Genomic DNA, 27,956 nt, shown 5'->3' with positions numbered 1-27,956 from the left:
GGGATCAATATAATCCATCCCTCAGTAATCCTAGACAGAATTTTAATGACTGGTATTTCAACAGTCTTTCAATCTCAGCTGCGATTCCATCAGAAGTAATTTCACAACCTAAACCATTCTCAGATTTCTAACATACTCTGGGCTTTTATAAAAAAAAAAAAAATTTGTTAGTCACTGTAAATGTATATTACCTCATTACAGAGTCTGTATTTATTTATATATGTGTGTGTGTGTATGTAAAGACCAACAAATGTATATATAGGACAAACACATCAACAATCCTACCTCCCATTAATCTATAATCTTCAGTCTGAAATGGTTAGCTTCACACACACAGCCTGTTAATTCAGAGTGACTGCTAACCAGAAATAAGAGTAGCCTGTAATTTTGTTTCATACTAGCAAGCTGAAGGTCCTGAAGAAAAGGCATCTCTGAAGCAAGCTTTCCAGCAGATTACAAACATTTAGCAGAAAACTCACAAAATCTGGCTTTTTACATATACAAATAATAGCCCCTTACCATGTTAGCTTATCATTGATTTATTGTATCTGCTCTCAAATTCTTTCCCGAAGAATTCCTCTGTGGCGCTATCTTTGCGAGCGGAACACTGGGCTTGAAGGAAAAGGAGGAATGCTGCCAAAAAGTGGATGAAGTTCAGTCAGCCATCAGACCACACGGATTCACATGTGCCTTTCCACCAGTGCCAGAACTTACCCACGAAAGGCAGCCCTTCCATAGCAGTGGGCGACCAAGGCCTCAGTTGTTATCTACATAAAACCAGGACGGACACTGCTGAATCACACCCTGGAAAAGAGAGACTTCTGTGGGATCACCAAAAAAGCCAGGTAACAGAGGGAACACAATAAAGAAGTGCACCTCATAGAAATACTTCATCTTACAGATTGCCTTTGTGTGTTAAATGCAGAGATTTATTTGTGCAAAAATCTGGGCCAAACCTTTGTTGATACTTGAACTCCTACAAGTTCTCCTGTGACAAAACTGCACTCTAAAATTGATTTAAACCATCAGCCACTTCTTCGGCACGAGGAAGACTTCAGCTGATTAAAAGACTACGTGATCTAATCTAATCTGCCCCTTCTCAGCTCTCCAGGCTCAGAGTACACTGCAGGGACAGGGCAAAGAATAGCTCAAGTCTGCTCAACTCCCGTGAACCTCACAAAGCTCATGAGCTCTTCTGCTTCAGTATCAAGAAGCCATTTTTTCACTCCTGAAGCAGAAATTCACACAAAATGGCAATCCTGAACCACAAGGCCAACGCTAGCCTGCACTCCAAGAGACACAGAAAAAACTGTCGGAATTACACTGACGTAACTACAGCGGACATGATATTAGCAGGATCTTGATTTACCTCACAGGAAAATACAAATATGCACTGTGACTAATCTCTGACATTTCCAGGAAACTATGAAAACGGCTTGGAGACTCTTTTTTACAGTTCATCCACCTGAACTGAAAAAATTACCAAACATCCCAAATGTCTCAGTAAGCACACCTCACTTACCCAATGGAGGAAGAACATTTGGTCAACACACAAGGGTTAGAAATAAATAAATAGACAAAAGTTACCAGAGAGAGACAGAGACTTTCTCCTACCTTGGTTCACTCATTCTGGTATGGTCACACTGATGTTATTCCATGATTTTTCTAGCACTCATGACAACACCATCAGGCCTTCGTATGCTGGGAATCAAACTTAAAGCAGAGCATGAAGATTACGATCTTCCTTGCATTTATGATAGCAACGATAAAGAAGAGGCCATCTTTCTAAAGGTAGGTTTATTATTTCAAGATGTGAATTCACTTCAAACGATTTGAGATCAATCTGATCTGGTGATGTGGCCAAGCTAAGCATTCAGAAACTGTCCATAATAAAGTTGCCCGGTAGCAAATTGATTCAGTCCTGGCAACTGTGTTTTGTAAAAGCTTATATCAAAAATAGAGTTAATGCAATGCATTACAAATAATTTCCACACACATAATTTAGTCACAACTGCCAATAAATAACAATCAAACCACACTGTGCTCCATATGGCTTTTTGAAAACTCCTTTTACAAGGGCTCAGAGTAAACAGTACGGGATGAAACAAATTTATCTGAATGTGTCACAACCTGTTCATCCGTGATGTAAGAACATTTTGGGAGGGAGGAAAGATAACAACTGCCCACTGCCTTCAGAGAGCTTTTCCTACTCAAAACACCACCATGGCTGTCACAAACTGCTGGAGATAATGCTGCAAAAAGGTGACAGCATAGGAGTTGTGAGGGGCTGGGCAGAAGGAGGTTGTGTCCTTCCCAGGAGCTAACCCAAAACTCACCGAGCTCCAGGAGTGCCCTCCTGAGAAATACTGAGAAATACAACAGAGGGAGGACCCCCTTCCCCAGGTGGCCTTCAGGTACACCATCTTAAACCTCCAGGGCCAGTGCAGGGCATGGGGCGCCAGCAGCGGGAAACACCTTGCTGCTGGCAACGAAGGTGGCCCGCCTGAGGCTTCCCACACTCCCTGGATGTCATCCAGGCTGGGTAAAGTCCCTGGGGAAGATGTCCTCCTGAATACAAGGGGTCACCTTCCTCCCAGAGAAAGTGCAGCCCTTGGCAGGGGCTGCTGGGCACAGTTTCCCTCAGTGCAGCTCCCTGGGTGGCAGCACCCAGGCAGCACCCTGCACCGCACACACAGGGCACCTGCAGCTCCTGGGATGATAATCCACCACCATCACCACTTCTTCAGGAGAATGGCAGCGAGGTATGTACCTGGAGCACAGTACTCCCACCTCGTTGGGAAACCTCTTCTGAGAGGATATGGCAAGTTTGCAGCACTTCTGCTCCTGGAACAGCAACCAAAACTGTGCTTGAAAGGCTTGGGACTTTTCTCATATTTCTTTTAATTTCCCTTTTTTTTTTTTTTTTTTTTTGTGACAGGAATTTGGTACAGAACAACCTCATCCCCTTCTGCAAACAGGCACCACAAACAAAATCACAGGCTTTCCACCCTGAAACAACTTACTGGAGCACAAGCTAATCTGCCGCAGCAAGGTAACCTCTTAACTCATACCCAAGATTACACGTAAAGGGTGGAAAAGCACTGGTGGCAAACTGGCCCCCAATACCCCCAGGCCCCAGTGGGGCTGCCTTGACCATGCTGCAGCCCCAGGGCCAGCCTCCCTCCATCCCTGCAGCCAGGGCATGGGAATGTCCTGCCTCCCTCCTATATCCTCTGTGGCAAAGCACACACCACACAGTATTTATACAGGTGGTATAAATACACAGTATTTATACACAGGTGAACAAAGCAAGCTAGCTCACCATTCTGCATAAAGTCCAGTTTCTAACGTCACAGGGATTTGGTATGGTTTTAGCTTCTTTAAAGGTTTAAAAGATAAGAGACAGAAAAATGTCTCCAGCCTATTTGTTTTTATCAACAAGCTTTGCTGGTTGATCCTGGTTGCCTGGCACAGCAAAGCTGCATAGGTGCTGCATTTTACATCCATCTGTGTGCCTTCACAGATGCTCCCCTGCCCCTGCCTGGTGCACATTCCTGCTCTGCTCACGGGGCCTTCAGGCAAGGCTGAGGATGCTCTTAGTTGAGACAATGGGCTGAATCAGGACAATATAGGAAAGGCTCAGAGCTGTACATCTTCCTCTCTTTAAGGTGTGCCAAACTGTGTTGTGGCACTGCTGAGAATCTGATGTGTCATATCAATGAGCTCTAGCATCTTGACTGGAAAAGCAGCAACTGTCAACATCAAACAGGTCGCTTACCATGGAACAGCAGAATGTATGCAGGGACAGCCTGTTTGCCACCTTACTAAAAGAGCAATTCTATCCTTCACTTATATTTCTTGAGGACATGTTTGTCTTGTTATTTCTTCTTTGTTTCATTCTTAATACACATTGTATCATGCAGCTTCATGCATATTTGTACTGATTATTATATTGCATTTCTTCTGTTACATAATACAGGCTACTGACTGTTTCAATCTGTTTACTGATGTTTATGTTTCCTTAGAGTTTCAAAATATGTATTTTAAGCATATTATTTTTTAAAATAATAACGTGTATTTATATTTTAAATGAAATCCATAAGCTTTCACTTCTCTGAAGAAACTATCTTATTAGTATCCAGGAAATGTAGCTAGCTGCTTTCAGAATCACACAGGAAGTTTCACAGCTGTGCGTTTGATTTATTCACCTATCAGCAGTTGCATAGAAGATCACTGGTCTATCTTGTCAAACTTGAACTTTTGTACAATACAACAGCAAACAAAGTGTCTTGCTTCAGGCAATGGGTTATTTTGTTCCTTTCCCCCCAAAAGTTGTGTGTCATCTAGGATGTGACTCAGATATTTCAGCTGTGTTAGGCAATCTGTGTTGATAAATAGATGAACTCTCATGTTAAGAGTACTTTCCGTGGTTAGTGCACAAGGATCCCAAAGGGAAAAGGATCTACAGGGAAAATACAGATTTGTGTCTATTGTTGTTTGTTGTTTCAACCAAATTTTTTCATCTTATCTTCAGTAATCAATCTGCAGCTACTTGTATTATTACTTCTCTGAAGTCTGCCCAGCTTCCTCTCTCAAAAATGAAGGTTGTAGGCATTATAAAGTTTGTAGGTAGAGATAATGTTTTACTGGCTTAGCTAGCATAATTAGAAAACTTAGGCAAGCTTTTTGGCACAGAAACCCTCCAGTCAGCTTCAATAAAATGTGATTAAATATTTTGCCAGCCATCAGAGTTATTTCTTAGATAAGTCTATCTAAGGAAGTGGTGAAATCCAGCCAAATCCTATTCTCCTAACCCATTCAGCTGAAGCCAGAAGGATTGGATTTGCACAGTCAGGACAGAATTCGGTCCACAGTCAGCCTCAGGAAAACATTCGCATTATTGACACTTGAAGAAAAATCCTGTGTTATTTTAGCAGTGTGTTTAAAGCCTTCCCTTCTCCATGTACTTCTATTCCACTATAGACACTCTAAACAATTAGTACTACTACTGTAATATCTATACATTGCTGGATGCAAAAATGACTTGTAGGACTCACTCCCACTAGTTGTACTGGTGCAACATTGTTTTTTTACTTTGAGTATACTGTAGTATTACATTTGCATGTCTCTACACCGCATATGAGACACATACATATGTAACAACCACATAAACAAATTCTAAACAAGCAGTCAGTATTTTACTTGTAAACACACCCCAGCAAGTCTCCTGGGTCTTGAGGGATTGTTCCCAGCAGAAAAGATTGGTGTCTCTGCTATTAACATTGGTGTGTTTGGCGCAGTGGTGATTGCTTGTTTTACTGAATCTGGTTTCATGGTAGGTTGTTTCAGGGTCCTCCACTTCTATCCATGTGTTTGACACCATTAGTTGCTGGTAGCATACAAAGTCCTTTTTCTAACCGGAAAAACTGCTTGGCACTTGAGTTCTGCAAAGGTTGAGAGTCATCGTCAATTTACTCCTGATAATAAATCTCCTATTCATTTTGACAAAGGCTTAGATATTTAACAGACGTCACACAAACTGAATCCACACAGAGCAAACAGTCAGACAGAGACTGCCATTGTGGATGAGTTGCGTTACCTTCAGCCTTACGCCTAAAAATGTCCTTGACACATGGTCTTGGCTCTACCCCAACACAATGCGCATGCTGACAGGTCAGAGCCTTGTAAAATAATTGCTGGTAGATAAAGTAAATCCTCATCAAAAATGTACTCTCTGATGAAAAGATCAATATAAGTAATCAAGACACTCTGTTTCAAAGCTATGTGAAGGCTACAGAAACACAGAACAAGGACTGGGAATTTTGGTTGAAATATCTCTGTAAAAATTACGCAACAGTATGAGTAACATTCCTTTATAGGAAGGAATGAGTAGCAAGGAAAAGGCAATCCCACTCTGTCTACTCTCTCCCTCTCAGTTTTTTTCCTTTCCATTGTCTGTTGTTTTTTTCTAGTTTTCTGACTGCATTTCATTACGAACATTTCCATTCTGGGGCTGTGGAGTACTGGTTCTTAGCTGTTAACGCAGCATCATGCTTGAGAATTTATGAAACTCTGAACTCATGAAGAGGTGTGTTGGAAAAACTGGGATTACTTACGCCTGTAAAGTCAGACTCTACTTAACACCCAGTTCCATTCCACACACTTATTCAGAAAGCTAGTTTAAGAACATGCACATTTCAGAATAAACTAAATGTTTTGGCATTAGTATTACCCTAACAGCTAAGAACCCCACCCACGTGGACCAGGATTTTCCTGTGTTAGGCACTATAATATATTAATGGTCTGAATTAATTCTTTGAAATATGTACGTACATGCTTTGCCAAACTGGATTAGAGTTTCATTTTGTTTACATGTCTCTGCATTGTCCTATTATTATTTATCTAGATATTTATTAAGCCATGGTGGTGCTTGTAGTAGAATGGCATAGAATTACTCTCTGCTGTGCTGTACAAACATGAAATGTGAGAATCCTTAGAGATAAAAGGTAATATAAAGACACGGAAGAGAGGAGGGACAGAACAGTAATAGGCATCTAAGATTACCTGTGCTATTTATAAACCTTAAAGGGAACAGACAACTGCTTGAAACTGGGATTTTGCTGGTTATTTCTGTAGTAGTGTGGCCCCTGCTCTGCTAGTTATAAGACAGTAGTCACAGTGTTCATGAGTGAACAGTAGTCATCAAACAGAGGGGAGGGATCAAAGCTGACTAGGGACAGAAACTTTTCTTACACTCCATCAAGCAATGTCATTTAAAGGAGACTCTGAGATATAAGGATGTCCGTGCACCACCTCCAAGACAAATAAAATTCAGAAGCATGACGTCCTTTCCATGGCTTGCCCAGAACAGTACAGAAAGGAATTCTTTATACCAAGTTGTTTAACTCTTTCAGTCAAGAGCCAGCCAGTATCTTTCGTTGTGTTTAAGTTAGTTTACCTCCAGGATCTGGAGGTGCAAATAGTTATAATATCCCATTCGTTTTTTCACTTGCTACCTCATGCACATTCTCAGCTTCCTCACTCATCCATACGTACCCACTTCCCTCTGGCACCTCTCTACATTCTGTCTCCTCACTCATTCTTTTAAGCTATTCTCCCCTGATGATCCCCAAGTCCCACTTTCTTCCTCTCCCCTCTCTCCCAGTCAGTGTTCCACTTTCCATTTCCCTTTGGCTTCTGTAAGAGGAAGCAGTCACACTCATAGTCCAGTAGCAGAAACAACAAAGGACAAAAACAAAAGGGGCAGTGAAGAGGAAGCTCATCTGCAGACAACGACTGAGTTGCAACAGAAATTCAGGAAGAGAATGAAATTTGTCAGTCTTCAAGGTCTTTTAACTTATATTTTAAGTTTGCTGCTTCTCCATACTGACTGCAATCGTGACCCATACGCTCTTTTAACTTAATAACAACAACAAAAACAACAACAACAACAAAGTCATAGAGATAGTGAACCCAAAGGCTTCACATCAGGATCCCCTGAGCCACATATCCCTGGAGTATAAGAGGGTCTTCTTCAGAATTCCCACTTTGTGCTTGCTCTGCTCTTTCCTTGACATGCTATGTTGTCCACTGCCACAGGTAGGGTATTGGGTTGGATGGACATTTCCTCTCATCTACTGCGGTCATTCCTATACCAAAAGAATAGAGTGGAAGTAGTTCTCATCTGGAAAAAAAGACAACACCAACTTCGCTACTGTTCTTGTTTTACATTCGTGTTGGGGGAAAAAAAGCTCCAACATATTAACAAAGCAAACACGTATTTATCAGAAAGGTTTGATTCTGTTTCCCAGTATCTAGTTTACTTTTCTGCTGGATTACAGAGAGGTTAAGAGTTTGATTTGGCATCCATTAAATGCTTCACCACATAATAGAAGTACCGGGATCTCTCTGAGCTAAACGTAACACCCTAGGATGACATCAGCAGTTGTGCGAACAACTCGGATTCCAGTAAATTTTAATGAACAGTGTTTTGCTTTTCAAGCTTAGTTGTCAAGACATGTTTTTTAAATAGAAGAAGGATCCTCCCAAATTCCCTTATGTTGCAACATATTGATTTGTTAAATGATATAACAAGTAATTTATTCTCTTGCCGCATTCTGCACAGTTGGATCATTCCGATTGAAATATTTCCACCTCCTCCTCCCAAAAATATTTGGCACAAGTAGATCAAAAGTCTGTGAAATATCAGCTAAATGATTAAAAGCTTGACAAAGTCATAGCAATTGGGAAGAGGGTCTTAGGAGGTAAAATGTTGTATAATCACATCTGGCAGTGGTAAGGTAAAGATACAAGAAAGATTCAGGAACAAATCAGAACTAGAGTAGCTCATTCTAGCTAACGTATAACTGATGGTTCAAGATAACAATTCATCTCAGTAGATATGCAGTCATTCAGCTTCCACAATGCTGCACTGTACGTTGCCTTGTGATAGGAAGCATGTTGCCCACTTAGTAAGCCAGCATGTGAAAGGATACAATCATTATCAAAGTATGCATTATTAAAGGATTGATAAAATTTGTATGAGCTTCCATAGAAATCTCTTCATTGATTTCAGTGGAAGGTGAGTAATGTTCTACATATAATAAATTTTGATCCAACTGTGAAAAATAGAGGATACCTAAGGTTAATCACTGAAATATAAGTGCAAATTTTTATGTTTTAACAAATTAGCATAATTTAAGAAAAATATGAATTTGCATAGATCTTTTAAATCACTTTCATTATCTGGATCTCTGGACTACAGAAAAAAATATCTAAAGACAGTTTTTTCCCAAGGTGTTCTTCACTAAATCAATTCAGATATCTTCCTGCCTCTAAGCCCACAGGAACAACTTTCCAACATCAACATTCAAGGGCCATTGAATAAAAAAGGTCTGAGGAAAACCATTTTTAAAATAAATTTTGGTGTAGAACTGGCTAAATTACGTACATAAATATATTTACATTCCTTTCTCTTCATGAGCAAATAATATCTAGAATACTGACTACTTAGCAGATATGCCCAAAAGAACAACCATGAGAGTTTCCTGACATTCTATTCTATTATCCTTCATTTCAAAATATAACATACCAAAGATTTTCCTCCAGTTAGAACTTTTATATAGTTTTGATCCACAAATATCCTAGCAAATAATTCTAGAGACAAAGGGTACAGCTAATGTCTCTGACATACAGAATGAGCTCATTTAGTTCTTTCATGAATGGTCAAACTGGAAATTCTTTCCCAAAGTCCTACTTGTCTTTGATCTTGATACATACAGGATGTTGTTTCTGTCAGAAGCAAAGTAGCACAAAATGGAAAAACCCACTGAATTATCCAGGATGTATACACAGCATGCTCTGTGGTTGAGACCACTTTAACCTTCATAATTAAGGTGTGTCTTATGTTAATTCAACAACATGTTTTATTACATACAAGAGTCCCAAAAGGTTCCCTCAGTGTCGACATGATTCTGTTCAAACTGAATACAATGGAAAAACTCCCTGTCAACTTGAAAGGGCGCAGAAAACAAGTCAATTTATCTCTCCAATGTATAAAATGTGCCTAGAAAGTTCTTGAGTTGGCCAAGTTTGTGTCTCGAAATTTAAAATGTTACTTTGAAATTATCGTTTGAAATGCCGTGGAACCACTGTACCAAACTAAAGGCTGCTGTGATACTGACCTGTGATCCACAAAGGAGCCATGTAAGGCAGTGCATATGCCTCCATGTATGGAAGGACATGGCAGAGCAGATGTTTGGCTTCATCTAAGCATTACTCAATACAGTCAAAGTGGGAGATGAAACACTGCTTCCATGAGTAGAACAAGAGAGTTCCTTTGCTCAGATTAGGACAACCTGAAAGATACTTTAATTTGTTCCTAGCGCTAAAGCATAAAAAAGTCATTGCAGGTGGAAAAGCCCATTCCTACCCTCTGCACTCCAAAATCTGGGAAAAAGGGTTAGCATTTTTAATTAGCAATTTTCAATAATTAGGGGTTTTTACTCCAGTAACAACCAGTATCAAGTTCCTATCATACTAATACGTAAATGTAGAATTTATTAGTTCCTTCTTGAGACATTTATAATAAAACTATTTTAGCCAGACAGAAAATAGAAGGGAAATCAAACACACAGAGGAATCTTGCACATTGGCATTCTGCAAGGAAATAATAAAATTGAAAATAAAACCAAGGACTGCTGACTCTCAGCAGACTGCCTTAGTCACTTCGACAAGAGACCTTAATCCCACCAGATTCCTGGTAACAATCACACCACTACCTTGATTCTGAATTAGAGTCAATTGATTTTGATAACTTTTCTAACAACATTTCTTGCAGTATACATCAAGATTCTTACTGTGTCTTATACACATTCATACTCAGACATAAGCAGAAGTACCCAGCTTTTTTTTTCTAAGTACTTTGAATGAGTTGCAAGTGGTGTGAGACAGTTCAGCTGCTTTACCTACCCCATCAGCAGATGGGTTGGGAGAGCTTGACAGGTTGTTTTAAACACTTCATCTTAGTCCTAAGCACTGGGTATATGAATTTAAATATTATGCTCGACATAGACAATGAGATATGTTATCTCAGGATAGTATGGGTATGGGATACCCTAAGAAACATGTAATGAAAATATTTGTATCCTCATTTTTTCATTATGATGTGAAATTCCAAGCACTTCTATATACAACTTTATTTAATAAGCTGTTTTGATATTTACTTATGACTTAGACGCTATCAAAAGAATAGAGTTAAGAGGTTCTAGTAGTTCCTTGAGCTACTATAAGTTGCAACTGAGAATTGTTGTTATCAGAACTGGAAGACATGTTTTTATGGAACACAACTGTACTTCTGCTTCTCCGATTCCTTTCCCCATAATTCCTCTTCTTTTATACCCATATTATACCCCTCTCCATTTCCCCTTTGCAGAAGGGCAAGACATGCTTCTGCAGCCAGAAACAGTGACTGAGAAGAGAGGCTGCTTCAGGAGTACACAGCAAGCATATGTCCAAGGATCTTATTTACATGAAGGGTCAGAAAGCATGAGATGCCTTTGTGCGGAGGGATTTACAAAGCAATAGGCACGGTGAATACTGGAGTACAAGTAGTGGCGTTGCAAGGAGCACAGGTTGAGTTTAAAAGGAAGTTGGAAGGCCATTTAGGTGAGTAGAAACAGCTTGGAGTTGCAGAGGAAGCTGTTTGCCATCTGTAGGTAACAGTGGGATTGAAGAGTTAGGCACAGGAGTGAGGGTTGCTGTAGAGTATGCAGCTGAGGTGCATGGAAACACATCAGCAAAGAAAAAATAGAGTGGTGGAGAAAATTCACAGCAGCGTGTAGTCCTTCACACCATTGCCTGCTGTTTCCTTCACACCATTGCAAACTCAGCAATGAGATTGTAGCAAGATTTTTATTCCCAGGGATTGGATTTTTTACTCCCAGGTAAAGTCTATCCTTCCTACATAGGATCCAAACAGCACATAACTTAACCCACAAAACTGAAGAGATCCTATGTGCAGTGACATGAGTTTCATAAAGAGCCTGTGATGGGCAGGTATTTGGATGATGACCTTCAGGATCTCAGACCACCTCTTCAACACTGTATAACCTCCTGTCTTCACTAAACCACTTTAATACAACACTATCCGCATTTAATCTGATTCTCAAGCTTCTTATCTTTAAGCAGGGTTCCTAAGTACCTTTGGCTATGACATACAAGACTGTAAATGAGATAAGAATCTTGCTCATTATGTTCAGAAAGCTGCAAGAATATTTTTCACTGTTCTCTACAATGTTTCTACAGATCAGTCAGCACCATAATTGAATGTGGCCCTAAGATACAGTTGAGTTTGGATGAAATAAAATTGTTAAAGTTGTGGAGACACCCTTCTTCTGTACAGATGTATGTCACAGAAATGAGAAGAAATGAAGCCTGGTTAATTTTAAATTCTCTTTGGGAATTTGAAACTAGAAGGGAAGAAACAAGCCCCCTTACAGCTATTAACATCATGTCCTTCAGCACTTGCAATATATTCATTATGGTAAACTAACAGAGCAGCATGCATATACGTGCATACACCTAAAGGTTACGATGTGCAAATAATAAATAGAATGGGTGACTTGCAGCCTCTCCCAGAGCAAAGCCTGACTGCATGAGATCCATCAACATTCTGCTTTGACTGGCCCTTAAATACCATATGTGGAATGGCAATTAGTTTAAAACAAGTGCGAGGTGTTTTGCACGTTCTTTCTATTTGTAAGGAACAACACATAGAATTAAAACTCACCTCAGCAGTAAAAGAATAACAGAAATTAATACAGCTCTATTACTCTGAAACCTTCTACTGCAACCAGAAGCAGTCAAACAGTGCAGTCAGGGAAACGTCAAGATTCTTACCGTGAATTGTGTCCTATCCACGTTTATACTCAGACATAAGCAGAAATACCCAGCTTTTGTCTCCTAAGTACTTTGAATGAGTTTCAAGTGGTTTGAAACTCAGTTCAACTGCTTTACTTATCCCAGCAGTGCCAGGCAGCACTTTACTGTCCCATAATTCTTGCTTGGTCTTAAAATAAAGGATGATGTTGCAGCCTGTGGAAAGCAGAAGCTTGCTTACCCCTATTCCTGCCTAGCTTCTTTGTCTGATTAGACTGGAGCAAGAGAAATAACACCAAATTCACATCCATTCTTTGCCTCTCTCATTCTGTTTGCTGGCTGCAGAACATACTCAGAGAGCAGGTGCTGTACTCACCACCAGGCTGGACTGTGTTTTGAATGTCTAGTCTTTACTAATGTTTTAACAGATAATACACAGAGAGCATTGTAAGAGGGTAATATAGCCACAGCTACATGGCTCACAGCCCCTCTCCTCCATGGATACGAATATGTCTTACATATAGGAGAATGCCCAGGGATTCAGAAACTCCTACTTTTAGGAAGCATTTGATGAAAGATGTCTCTATATATAGAAAAAGGAATTAAACTAGAACACTGATTCCCTGTCCCTCAGCAGACGCAAGTGCATTTAACAATCTCATGGTGATTTTTAAATATTAGAGAGGAGCTCTGAAATTGAAATAGGAATGAGTAAGGAAAAGAAAGACTGAAACAGAATTAGTAAGAAGCGGAAAAGTCTTATAGGTGCTCCTATAAGTATCTAGATGTGCTACAAGAAGGCAAGGAGGGCTTGTATGAAGTCCTAGAAGCTCCCTCCAAAAATTTCAAGATGCAGATATGTTGTCTATAAAAGGTGTGTTTTCAGTTCATGTACCCAAGAATTTGGAGAAACAATACATTACAAACCACAAAAAATTATTTATTCCTATAATTGTCAAAACTTTAGAAAATAATGAAGCTCATGATAGATAATCTTGCACAAAAGAGCAACGAAATTTTGGAACCAGGTCGTTCACTGACCAGGTTCACTGTGGGGGTCATAAGGACGCCAAAGCTGAAGGAAGGGAGGGAGTGGACATGTGCAGCCAGTCCAGGGGAAAAGGAGATAGCAACAGCTCTGCTTTAACTGGGTTTGAACTTCTTGGGAACCGCATCTTAGCTAATGGGGTAGAACAGGATATCACAGAGGAGAGCAGCAGGAGGAACCACTGTGGTCATCCACACTGACCATTATCATCAGCCATCCCAAAACAGATGGACACTGCTGCATACTTGGTAGCCCACAACAAAACTATCTACATTGAGCTTTTATTTGCAAATTGGGCTATTCCAGCAGTTAGTCTGCATAAGTCTTTTCTAAACTTGTAGATTTGTCTCATACACTCTATGATGATAGAGAGGGAAAGAGGGAACAGAAGAGCCACGAAATGAAAACTGAATTGTTGCATTGTTGTCTGCTCAGGATGGATGCCAGGTAACTTTCATTAATTTGAAGAATAGGGTAGACAAAGAGATAAGGGATGATAAGCTTGACTCCTTAGGCAGAAGTTCAGCCGAGCCTCTAAAGTCAGTCAGCACTGAAGACAGGAGTTGTTAGACTTAGAGCCTGGTCCCCACATATATAGTCTTCAGACTGAACTTAAAGTTATCTACCAATATGGGCATAAACTTAGTCTGCCAAGCATTGAGGGTATGTGCAGCACTTCAGAGCATACTCAAACCTGAACAATTTTGTGGAACAGGTGCAGAAATGACCCATCAAGTATCACTGAGAAAGCCTCACAATATAAGGAAAAATACACCAATATCTGTCCAACAACAGGTTCTGAAGTAGTCAAAGAAATGCAGATTAAAACTTGAGAGTGCTTGGGGAAAAAATAATCATTAAAAAATGAGGGGCTACATACAACTACTGGGGCAGGAGAAATAATTGTGCCAAGCTTGTGGAGAAGAAAAACGAAGAAAAAAATTAACTATATTAAGTCTCCCATCAAGGATTCAAAAAGCCAGATTTGGCTCATGTATATTATTAATATCGCACAGAATAAGGAATCTATGAAATGAAGAAAAGGTGCACAGGCAAGGCAAAAGCACAGCAACATGTAGGACAGTGAATGTCAAACAGATAACAAAGCGTCAGTGGCAATATTAGTCCAGAAAGGCATACTCAGCACTAAACAGAAGAGGAAAACAAAACTGAAATTCAATGAGACAAACCAAATGAGAGCTATAAACACCATCCTAACACTGTAAGAACCAAACAAATACTGAAGGTGAAAAATCTACTGGCTGATTTTTCAGATAGCATGTACAATGGAAAAGTTACGCTTTCAGCTGAATTAAGTGCATGGTGAACCTAAGAACATTAAACCTGGTAAAAATGATTCACCACATACATATATACACTTTCCCAACTTAACAAAATAGCACCAAACAATCAAAAATACTGAGATAAGACAAGGCATGTCAGCTTTCTGGCAGCAAAGCTATTAAGAGTTTTTCCAGATAGGTTTAAAGGATGGCAATTAGGTTAAAAAAACGATTCAGCCAGTACAACTGAATATTCACATACTTAAAGCCCAGGAGCAAGAATCACAATGAGAAAGAAGGTGCTGAGCTCATCTGGGTTCTATACTGACCACATAGAAGTCAAGCAAGCTGTGTGCTTAAGAAGAGCTATTACATTTGAAAACCGTAACATGAATGACCACATTTCATTAATTCAATTTGAAATGCACAGAAGCCATTGTTGCCAAAGTATTAGACATGGGTTTAATTTATTTTTCTTGCATCTTTCATTTCCGTTAGTAAGGTGAGCAGAGCCTGCCAACAGTTCAAGATACCAGTTACAGGCTCCTCTTCCAAATCCTTTAAAACCGAATCAAGAAAAGGGAAGACAGCAGAACTGTTCAGTTAAGGTGTCACTCTGTAATTAGTGAACTATGACTAATGTCACTGACAAATGAGGCAAGTTACTTAATTGCTTCTAACCTTCTCTTAGCTCTCACTTGTTTTCCATTTAGACTCTCTAATCTCCACAGTCGGAGTTTTATCCCACATTCTGTAGCACCTTGCATGACCAGTTCTAAAGTTAATGTAACAGACTAAAAAGTCTTAACAACCATATACAACAGAGAGCTCATCGGTCATTCACTGTAAGAGTTTAACACTCTCGCCACATGCTTTTCACCATGAGGCTATGTGCAGCTTTGTTCTCCATGGAGAAACCTCTCTGAGATTTCTCAAATGTTGTGACATGTTATACTAAACAGAAAACAGACTGCACCATCTCCTCTAAGAACCAGGGAAAGAAGCCTGTTGCCAGACTGTGCCCACCATTTTCTTCCACGTAGCAATGCACGTTTTTGTTAGGGGGAAGTTAACAGGCCATTGAAAAAAGGCTGGAGAGTGAGCGAGAATCCCTGGGTAGGGCTGGGAAGCAAAACCCTGGTGAGTCACCTGTAGACTGATGGAAGTAAAGAACAGTTGAGGCTATCAGAGAAAGGTGAGAAAAACATGAGCAGGACAAGCCAAGAAGAGCAACTACACCTCTACAGAGCTAGGTGGAAAGGGTGTGCCGGATCCTCTGCTTAAGTTAATGCCAACTTGGTTTACGTTAATTGCAGACTGTCATTACATTACTTTCCACACCACAATAAATATTCTTTTCTCTAACCAGTCCAACTATTCATTCATTTTCCCAGTTCACATGGCAAGCAAGGGCTTCACAGAGCTGAGGCACAACGCAGCTTTACCCAGATCCCAACTACCTCTGGTTTATCACGCTTGTGAGGAGGTAGAAGTTCTCAAGACTAGTGGAGTTGCAATTTGAACACAGAAGGCAGAAGAGTTTTGGTTTCATTAATAGCCTTAATACTACCATTTGGTAACTCCTGAATGCCTGCCTTTGCCACCCTCATATCTACTTTCAAGTTGTAATTATAGTATTTATAGTATGCATGATACACACATTTTATCTGGCATTTGAAAGTTTACATTAAATTGGTATAATCAATGTCTCCAATTTTGTCCCTACTTCTATGCAAGAAACCAAGAAGAAAATGTAGAATTGGAGACATTACATCCATTGTCAGAATTATGGGTCAAATAACACATATATTGGTTTTAGTGTTACAAGAGGTTGTTTTAGTGACCAATCCATTGGTATAGTTTTTTGATACAACATCAAAATAAAAGTCAGAAGAATATTTGTCAGCCAGATCCTTGGCTGTTGTAACTAATTTCCAATAACCTCCTATAAAATGAGCTGGTCTGTATCAACTCTACAGATCTATCCTAAATTTATTTCCATGTTATTTGATGCTGAGGTGTTAAGATAAGCTTCACACAGCATTAAACCTGAGAAAAACAGACTAAAATGCAGGAAAGAAAGAAAAATACTTTCGACACCTCCCTGAACATTCTCTCCTGCAAACAAAAGTGCTTTGTTTTAGTGCCAGACAATACCAAAACTGTGGTCCCTTAGTGGATTCCTGGTGTACATTAACAATAAAGGCAGCTGCTTAAGTTTCTGTTATTAACATACTTCAAAACTTGCTTCTGGGGTTTTTTTTCCCTCATACAACTGAAGTGGACAGCTCACTTCTCCCTCCCAACACAGGTAGGCTCCTTTCACTGTACCATCTGGGAAATTCAAATGTCCTCCAACTACTTTTTTTTTTTTTTAATCTACAAGAACCTCTTGGAGCAACCACCCACATGACAAATGAACACGTTTTCTTAAACCCTTCTGGATTTTGTGATACTCTCATTTACAGATTTGATTCCCCCAGCAATCAGTGAAATTTCATAGTCTGATAACTTTTAAAATTTCATAAGCCGCCTGAGTGACCTGAATTTCTTCTGTTTAGTTATTACCAATTTCACCCACTCCTTGTGGTGGAGAGGGAGGGAGAGAAAGAGGCTGAACACTGGAACATCGTTGGAATGTCTCTACTCCCTGGATCAAAAATTTCAGTCTGAGCACTAGCAATCATAACAACTCCAGAATACATGAAATTTTGAGAAAAATATCTGAGCAACATCTTTTGAAGAACACCTTCAAATACAACTGGGACAACCTTCACAACAGCTATATAATACTGTGGACTGGTAAATGCTTAGTGAAATAACATACTCAAGTTTGACTGCATTGTTGTAGTCACAAAAAGTTATAATGAGTGATAAAAACTGTCAGAAGAAGAAAGCAAGTGCTTGATATTAGCACTCTGCTTAGTAACAACTCCAGTAAAAGGGACAGGAAGGAGACACAAAGGTAAAAACAGCCTTGACCCCAGTGACACACCTAGTCATCCTAGGTACAGACATCCTCCCCCCCTTCACCACATGAGTCTCAAAAGCGCTAATTGCCCCCTCAGAAAAGTCCTCCCTTTATGAGTAGTCCTTTGCTCTAGTATACCCAATGAGAAACAAGAAACTCTCTCCAAATGTTTTAAAATAACACAAGAAGATCCTGGTGTTCTGTTATTCCCCTCGTGCAGAGGTGGGTGTAACTGAGAAGGAAAGCAAGCTCTGCTACTTCTGAACATCACAGGTAGCCTATTGCTAAAGCTATACGCACATTAGTTGCTGAAAGCCTAGTTTGTTGGGTGGCTTTTTTAATTGCTTAAGTGAGACTAGTGTATATTTATTTAATACAGCTAACTGGTCACGTAAACAAGATACCATTTGCCTTCTCTATGTACAGATGAATTTATATTCATCATGAGTACTGGCACAGAATAAAACAACGTTCTATGGGCAGGAAATCCAGCCTTTTCTTTTCTCCTAGTCTGCTGAAGCATGAAGATACAGATCTAGGGTGTGTAAACAGCTTACTACTGATTATGAAGATGTAACTTCATTAAACATCCTGGATATTCTGACAGGGAACATGTCTCATGCTTATAGCAGGCCAATATGTTGACTTAAGTACCCCAGCCTTGCCATAGTAAGCTACCACTGATTTCAGTCCAAAAATCAAATCCAGACAACACTTCATAAAGGAACTCTTTTTTGTTTATTTTATAATACTAAATGAGTGAGGATCTAATATATTTAGTGCTAAACAAAAGTGGACATAAGGGCTGAACTGAAATATATCGAAAAAAAATTGCACCCTTCAGTTCAGTAACACCTGAACGGAATATTGTGTTATACTGTCCTATTCTTTCACGGAAATATTTTTATAATTGTGGGGTAGGATTTTGATAAGAACCCAAGGGAATTAGGCATCCAGCTGATATCACATTTCACAGTTAGGACACCTTCCCGACTTTGTCTCCTTTCCCTGCTTCAGCAGAAATGACAAACATCAGTAGGGACTGCTGAACTGAGTATTACCAAACATGCAGAAGTGATACTGTCCCATTTTATGCAAAGAAAATCCTTTCTGCATCTCTACACATTCTAGTACACATAATTTTATTTTTCTTCTCCTTCTCCTGCTACTCCCGCACCCCAGTTATATCTTCCAGGTGTCTCTTGTTAAATCCCCCACTGAGGAGCGGCTCTCATTCCATTTCTTATGATGAAGAATTTTTGGATCCATCAGCTACTTTCTTTCTTGTAAACTAGCAGGGGCTGAAGATGAAGATGAACTGAGGGCAAATGTTATGTGTATACCAAGTGATAGACTGTGCATCTTTTTTTTCCAAACCTAGCACTTTTAGGGGAATGCTCTCACTATCTTTGAACATATTTTCCATCTTTTACAATATTACAGTGAGGTCTATTGACCTTGGAAAGAGACAGAAATCTGCCCAGAGCAACTCATCCTACCTATCTCTGATCCCAAGCTAAAAAAGAAGGATAAAGTGACATGAAGTAACAATACTGTCTGTTTATTAAAGCATACATTCATTCCTGCTTTTAAAATGATAATCCAGTAGAACTGCAAAAAGCCAATGTTCAGAAAAAAAGTATGTTAAACTTTTACTGGCTAGGCTTATAGGTGTGATTCATTGCCTGTTTCTCTAATTTGTAGTCCTCATAACTCCATGGATGTGAATGGAATTACACAGGAATGATACTGAAACAATGTGATCATGGTCGCAGATCATAATAAATCTAAGATATTTTTTCTCCTGTAAAGCTGGTGTAAGGCTGTCTGACTGTCTGAAATTACTCCTGATATTTTCTACAAGAAGGCAAAATCAGATTATGCAGAGAATTCAGAAGCAGATTTCAAGGTTTAAGCCCATCTCTAACCAATATAGGATACAGTCTAGGTGAAGCTGGCTTAATGTTCCTCAGATAGGTGCCTAATGCTTGTCAGTGCCACACAGAAGGGTTTCCATGGTATACACTCAGTGTGATGTGTGATAGTGCAGGACCCTTCAAGGTTATAAGGCTGTTCTTTTTACAAGAAGATCAGCTACCCTAAGAGGCACAGAGGGACTTCTAATGCTAGGTCCCCACATATGAAATAATCCACAACTCAGACTCAGAGATCAGCAGGGTTTTTTGCAAAGGAGCTGCCTGGCATCAGCTACAGTATTGAAAAACTCAGAATATTACTTGCATGCCATCTGCATAACTGTAAAGCAACACCAAATTAAATTTGTTCCAGGACCTGTTATTTGTGGAGGAGGAGTTGTGTTCTATTTGCAATCATGTTATGTTTCTTTATTAGACTGAACCTTAACAAAATACACGTACGGCTATGTATACACTCCTCCCAAAATGCAAATGCCATTGGCCAGTTTCTGAGGAAGGAAAAGCATCCTCTGTTTACCTGTTCATTTGCTAAAATCCCCCAAACCCCACCTTTCTAGATTCTGTGAATCAATCTGGGACTGAAGCCAAAGTCACCTGCTATATAAGACTGAGACAGCACAGGTGAACTACTCCTCCCAACCAACTTCAGACTCAACATCCTTGTGCCAGACTCCACTCAAGATGGGGTTTGGCAGGAGGATATGGGTACCAGAATGGGCTTTCCTGTTAGCAGTTTGCTGTATCCATCAGATAGGTAAGAAGTTCTCTATTTTATTGGAAAAGAAAAAATACTCTATGTTTAATAATATATTTTAAATGACTATAGTCATTGTATTGTTTCACTTAACAGATGGTTGCATTTAAAACAAGATTTCTTTGTATATTTTTTTTCCAATTTTCACTGAATATTTAATGTCTATCTATTAACTGGGATGACTTAATTTAATATTGCCTCAAACTACTGCATATAACTACATTTGGAAAGTAACCCTGAGGATCAAATCAAAAAGAACCATTATTCACATCTTAAAATGTCAGGTTTTCAGTATTGCTTATGCCTTACAAAAGCATTTTATTCCTGTTACATTTTGTATTAGGATTGATTATGAATGTTATGGTTTTTATTAAATTTAAAGCACTACATTTTCCAGTCACTGGATCAGACCACTGCTCAATCATTTTTCAGTATCCTGTCACCTACCAGGAGCTAATAACAGATTCTTCAAGATTTCTTGCAACTTCTTTTGCAAAAGAGGCTGGAAGGGAATATTCATGTGGCAATGATTTTCAGTAACTAATTGTGCTTTGATAATACCCTATGCAAAATATTTACATAAATTACTAATATTGAGTTGTGAGCAGGACTAGGAGATTTATCTGACACACACAATCCATCATTTTATATGTTGGGTTTTTTTCTCCTGTCAATATTATATCCATCAGGACTGGTCTTGGCAGTTTTTATTAATATGGGTAGTCCTATTAAGTCAACAGGACCGTTCAAATTGAAATTACTTTCATGAGTACAAGCTTGCTAAGTCAGTCCCATTCATGTAGAGTAATTACTTCCCTGTAAGCTAACATTTTTAAACCTTCAGATTGCCTATGTACATTTACCTTGCATATCATTTTCAAAACAGTGAGAAGTGCAAATGAAATTTTAGACTGTGAAATAAACACTAAAATACTGGCAAGTTGATTTAAGCACAAAATACAAGTCACTTAGAGTATAAGCTTACATTTAGAGTCATGCAATGTCAGTCAAAAGCATCTTCAGTCATTCATTGAACAAGAAAGCTATTTGTATTGTGCTATACTAATCTGATAAATTGCTTTTGGAAACGAGTAGTGGTTAGACAGTGTCCAGCAAACTCCTCTTTATCCAAATCACACTCCATGGAAAATATTTTCAGATGTCCTGAGTGACTAAAGAATATTGGCCCAGTCCCATGTCATCTCCACAAATATTCTGTGCCTGACTTTATATTTTGGGTCAAATATAACTTTTATAAATTGATTGTAATGATAATTGCATATGTGGATTGGCAGCTGGATACAGGCTTAGCAAGATGCATCCAGAAATATTCTTAATAATTAGGTCAGTTCCCGAATTATCAAATAGTAAATTATCTTGACTATCCTTACAACTGAGAGACACTTATTTTTATAATGGTCAACAATGTGGCATTGTGCAATTGCTAAATAAACCAGTGCAGCTAGAATTTCCTTGGGAATTATGTATTTGCTAAGTAAAGAAAAGCCCCTGCTGTTTCCTTGAGAAAAATTAACAGATCAAAATACACGTATATACTATTTTGCTCTGTTACAAAGGTTCTCATGCCAGAATAAACACTGTATGATTCTATAGCTGCTGAAATTCCTGTAGATGTGTTGGGTGAGAGCAAATTCTGGCCTATTATTAAGACTTACAGAGGCATTTGCCTCACTTGATCAGTATCAATTATAATGATATGAATTCATTTACCTAATAATATTATCTGTGATACTGAAAGACTAATAGGAAACGGGAAATGGTTAAACTCTGACCTGAGTTACTTCTTTGTACATTGCTAGTGGTCACGCATAAAGTTAAGTGAGAAAAGAATTAAAAGCTTAGGTCTGAAAGAAACTGCAGACACCACAGTAACTTCTAGATATGGTGAGGCTGCCCAGAACCCTCTTCTCCAAAACCAGCAGTCTCTTGGGGACCTCTTTGGGAGTGGGTGCTTGAATCCCTTCAGACAGGCATCCTTCAGCTCTGGGATCAAGAATTTGATCTGATTACATCACAGATCCAGTGATGTAATCACTGCACAGATCCAGCACAGCAAGAAGTTATATTAAAAAAAAAAAAATTAAAAAAAGGTGCTCCTGATCCAGTAATTTTTAAGGCAAAGGTAGTTTTCCAGCTTTCATGGAGGTATCTGGGCTGAGGTTCTTAAGTGGAGGAAATGCTCAGCAAGAAATGTAAGCACCAAAGGGGACTGGGGTTTATGGCACACCCCTGACTTCAGCATTTCCCCCTCTTCCAGCAATTCCCTGTTCAGTGAGATGGGTGTTATGGATCCAGTTCTGAGTCAGTGAATTCTTTCCACTTATTGTATAAGGAAAAATGGGGCTTAATTTAGGACTAAATTACATAGGCAGTTCCTCTTTGGCTGAGAAATTTACACACCTAGAGTGCTCATTCACATAATCCTGATCAGGATTCCGATAATTAGTCATTTCACCACCTAAATCCTTTGAGGATTTAGACTTGGCAGGTTATAGGCGTATGTTAGTCAACATGTTCCGAGCACGGTTATCACATGCTGACAGGACTGAGACCTTCACAAAATAAAGTTATAGCCATTTTCTTTTACAGGAAATGCCTGTCATATTTACTTATAGAAGACAAGAGTTTAGAGCACCAACCTAGGAGCTCAGGGTCAGTCTTTTTCTAGGCATAAAATTGTCCACGTCAATATTTGTCATCTCTTGAAAGTCTATGCCAATACCTCCTCTGGTATGGTATTGCCGGGCCATGCATGGAAAGGAATTAAGAACATAGGGAGTCATGATAGAGAGAAGAAGAACTCATCTGGAAGACACTTCGTGTAGTTGATCCAGTAACCATTTAACTGGAGGTACAAAAATAATCCCTGAAAGAAAGCACAAGGATAGGACACTTTTGATGTAGCTGAGTGCCCTGATCACGTGGTCCCATGGTCATGGCCTATTTTTCCCTCCTTTGTCACTGTCCCACTGTTTTCAGCACTGTGTCTCAGCTTCAGGGGAGGTAGGAAGGACCCTTGGTCAAACAGACTCACAGTATGATGCTTAAGGTTTTCTACAGAGAAGATGTGAGTTTGAACCATCTCAGAGTGAGAAGAGGGGTAGAACAGGAAACCTGGTTCTTTTGTTACTTCTCCTGGGTTACTGATCAGACTATGGGCCCTTGTATTCTCACTCAGAGGTACCTTCTTGCATCCAGCTGTAAAGCAAATCTAGATCCCTGATAGAGGCTTTAGATTTGCTCCAGAAGAAAAGGCCCTATGTTTAGGCACTAAAGGAACTAGCAAATAAGTATCTGCAGCCATTATTGGATCAAACCTTAAGTCCCTTGCTTTTTTTAACGAGTTCTGTGCCTTTTCTTATTATTACCTAGCTACTACACAGCAATTTTAATACATGGCTCTCACATTTTGTGAATTCTTCCTGTAATTGTTTCACATATTAGCGAGATTTAGTGCAGCAGTCAAATAAGGGCTGTGATCCAGTCATCAGAATCCCTTATAGCGAGTTTTAAGAAAGCAGATATACATGAAACGTTTTTTGGATTTCAAACTGTGTATTTGTAACAAAAAGTCTCTTTCTATAATTACACTTTACCTTTTGGGGGGACTTGTTTCATTTTTTCTGATGTGGTAAAGGACTTTCCCCTTTGTATCACAGAGATGTATCCGGGTCCTTTGATCCTATCTAACTGCCTTGCTTGAAAAGTTCGGATACAGGACATTGTACTTAATATGCTTTTTACAATTTCTTCACAGGAGCCCAGACTGAAATCCAGCAAGAAACAGGAAGTAATTACACTGAGGCTGTTCAGCAGAAACAAAACAGTATGTTCATTTATACCATGTACTTGTATTTACATTGATTCGCTACATCTCTACTAAGTAATAAAAATGCCTAAGAAAATCTCCTTAGCATATTGCCAGTAATGTCAAATAAAGATAAATGTGTATTCACAAGCCTCTCTCTATATAAGAATATTAATAACTTTATTAGATACCAATTACTAAGCACACATAGTATGTTTATATTTGTATAATAATAGGTAACTAAGAAAACAGATGTGTGTTTGTAGAGGCTGTATGCATATGTGCATGAATATGTATATATAAAATCAAAGCGCAATATGCAGGATGTTTGGTTCCTTATAAACAAGGAAATAAGACCACTTTGGCAAGCGTAAAGTCAGCAGCTGATGTTGGGAAATCAAGATGGCAGCCCAGCTTCACTGATTTTTACCGTGTAATGATTGTGACTACAACAGATTTGTCGTCATTTCTAAGGGTTTTCAGCCCCTTCGCAGAAAAATATTAAAGAGAGAGCAAAGGGGATAATTAAAGTTTTTATTCCCTCCTTGGAAAGAGAAGGTGTAATGAGAAGGCAACTATGGTTTTGTATCAATAACAAGCTAATTTAGTGCAGTTTAACCCTTTGTATTGTTCAGTGTGTCTGAAGCACTCCGGGGTGGAGACCTGTGAATTTCTGCCTCCCCTAACACAATAGTTTCATAAAAGGATCAAAATTAAAAGGTAGAAAATACAGATCATCACAGTTGATACAATTTCTTATGATTTAACTATCCTGATTTTGAATTTTAGTACACACATTTGACCTGATCCATGGCCTGTGTAAAACAAAACACGTTTAACATTATTTAATCAGACCTGCCATTATTATCTTTCTAGTCCTTTCTAGGCCAATTTTAGGTGTGAATTTTGATATTGTTATACTAGTTTTTGTTTTCTTTCTTACTTTTTTCTGGCTTCTACTACAGCTTCATCTAAGGTGAACATCATCCAGCCGATGCTGACAAATCCAGTAATAACACGTAAGTAAAGGAAATTAAATGTATTCGATAAGTTTTCAGGTTTAGGGGATGTAGACAGGGAAATCTAATACAAATAGGGAAAAACACTGGTAAAGGAAGTCATGGATTATTAAGAGGGTCATTCAGAAACATAATATTGATAATAAACTGTTACTTGTTAATAATATTGATAATTTACAATGGTAAATTGTTAATAATATTGATAATAAACTGTTATCTTAGCTGAAATGTGGACCATTAATAAAGCTGTAGCTGAACATAACTATAATCATTTATAGGAGTATGTAAGATGAATAACAGATATGAGTGAACTATACACAGTTTTATAATGGATAAATGGACAGAAAATAACAAATGGAGGTAGGCAGGTGAAAACTGTTCCATGACAAAATGAAGCCCTGGGCGAGTTGATTTTCACCATGTTAAGGCTGGGAATTTTAAGTCATTTTTTACAGCTCATTTTAATTCACAGCTTCCAATCCTGCTCACAATGGCCGTGTGTGCAGCACATGGGGCAACTTCCACTTCAAGACCTTTGATGGAGACATATTCTCCTTCCCTGGGCTCTGTAATTATGTTTTTGCATCCCATTGCAATGCTGCCTATGAGGATTTCAACATCCAGATCAGACGCATAGTGGTGGAAAATGCTCCAACAATCAACTATATCACCATGAAACTTGAAGGTGTAGTTGCTGAACTAACAAAGGATGTTGTCATGATCAACAGCAACAGGTAAGTTTATTCATAACACATTTTTGGTAACCGCAGATTTTTTTTTCAAACTTGCCAAGTACTTAGGGGGAAGAAAATTTTGTGTTCTTCAATAAATCTGACAATTTTACTGACATAAATAATGAAGAAGTTCTATTAATTCCTTTCACAGTAAATCAATCTTTCCCTTAAAGATTACCTTGAAAATAAAATTTGGATGAAAATTCCTGAGAGGCTGGATCCAAATTCAGATCTGTATTTAACGATGTTGGACCATCTTATTTTTTATTGCATCTTTTTTCCACACAACTCCATTATTTTAGAATCCCTACAGATGCTGGATACCACAAGCCATTTTTTTTTCTTTTTATCAAACATCCGTATCAGAAAATGCCTAACATTCTTTCTGCCCTTTCCCAGAGTTCAACTTCCATACAGCCAGTCTGGAATTACGATAGTGAAAAGCAGCAGTTACGTGAAAATTGTCAGCAAAACGGATGTTGTGTTAATGTGGAATGAAGATGACAGTGTCCTGGTAAGAACTGGTCCTTGACCTGGTTACACCTCCAGATACCAGAGCTAACCTTTGATTAGGCCAATCCCTATCTGTTTAGGGGGTTACTCTTGCCTTCTCATCTCATACTGTTGAGCAATTCTTTCTTAATAAAGATAGATTTGCATCCAGGTAGTCCTAAAGAAAATTACATGGATTTACATCTAGTGGATACCAGACATCTGCCTAAAATAGGGTGAAAAATCACTTTCATTATATCATTAACATATTGGTATTGTTATAGGGCCTACTTATGTCTTCAAATATAGTTTTCTAGCAGAATTTCACTCTCTTAGGACTTCAGTTTTGCTGTGGATTTGATTTTCGCTCTGAAGACAATATAGAGAGAAAGAGGCTAAGAGCAATATAGATATTACAGTGAAAATTAAGTCTGAATCAATAGCATCAATAGCTTGAACTCTGCCCTGAAAATCAAATCCAGTCCAACTCTTCATTCTATCCCCCAGGTTTGAATTACCTTGCTAAATAAAATTACACAGATCTGATGAAAAATACTTAGAGGCAGCAGGTGCAGGTGTTTTCAGTGGTCTTGAATATATTTTAGAACACTTATACTAACTTCTAACAACTTACCATCCATCATTTTAGCTGGAATTGCATGAGAAATATGCCAATCAGACCTGTGGACTTTGTGGGGACTTCAATGGCTTTCCAGTTTACAATGAGTTCTATTCAAACAGTAAGTCTTCTAAATAATAAAAATTGGCTTCTGGAGCCTCCAACGTGCTTTTTTGGTATTCTTTTAACTCTAACATCATCAACATTCCTCTTTCCTATCCTGTTAAATGATTTATCCAGAAGATATGATTCAATCTCTGTTGAAAAAACATGTAGTGCAGAGATCAGATAATGTGATTTAATACTTTAAGTATAAACACAGCACCTGTGCTAAGAACTGATTGCATATTTCTTGCATGTCATGGTTTTATTTACCTGATCACCCCATAAAAATGAGCCAGATTTTAACTAATAACATAAATAAATATAGAAACATATATTTTTTTAAAAAAAGCAAGTGTATCGTCTAGTAAGTACATACATTGTTTCAATTCTGTCTTAAAATTGGTATATCCACATTTGCCTGCTGAACTGCATAATATTTGTAAGGTCTTATCTTCACCATTCTACCTATTCCCAACTTGAGCTTTTTCCTAAACCTTGTCTAACAGCAGACTCCACTGTTCAAATCCCTGTTTAGATTCTTTTCTCTCTTCCCTGCATGGGCTCAATATAATCTGAAAACAGTTTGTTATTTTTCTGGTAAAAATATTGGTTTCTATTGGATGTAATAGGCTGAGAATTGTTTTCTAATATTTACTTTTTCCAGGGTGCTGTTCAAGGTAAATTGAGACAGGGATGTATTGCTTCCTTTGGAAAGGGTGATGATTAAATTTAAAACCTTAAGGCAGCTAGCTGCCTTGGCCGGCCTTGAGCAGAATTCTTGAGAGGA

The 27,956-nt window shown here is 38.7% G+C and overlaps 1 protein-coding gene across 1 annotated transcript in view; it reads left to right on the top strand.

Annotated features, from left to right (window-relative positions):
• Positions 1 to 1,674: 1,674 nt before the first annotated feature.
• LOC141930676 (mucin-5AC-like) overlaps positions 1,675 to 27,956 on the top strand; it is a 59,164-nt gene continuing 32,882 nt past the window's right edge. The window contains 7 exon segments of the mRNA XM_074841877.1: positions 1,675 to 1,791; positions 2,939 to 2,945; positions 24,150 to 24,218; positions 25,166 to 25,219; positions 25,692 to 25,953; positions 26,353 to 26,467; positions 27,095 to 27,185. Coding sequence (XP_074697978.1) covers positions 1,675 to 1,791; positions 2,939 to 2,945; positions 24,150 to 24,218; positions 25,166 to 25,219; positions 25,692 to 25,953; positions 26,353 to 26,467; positions 27,095 to 27,185 — 715 coding nt within the window.

Source organism: Strix aluco, chromosome 16 (assembly GCF_031877795.1).
Source record: "Strix aluco isolate bStrAlu1 chromosome 16, bStrAlu1.hap1, whole genome shotgun sequence".
NCBI lineage: Eukaryota > Metazoa > Chordata > Aves > Strigiformes > Strigidae > Strix > Strix aluco.
The sequence above is the reverse complement of the archived record's forward strand: the minus strand, read 5'-3'. Positions and strand labels throughout refer to the sequence as shown.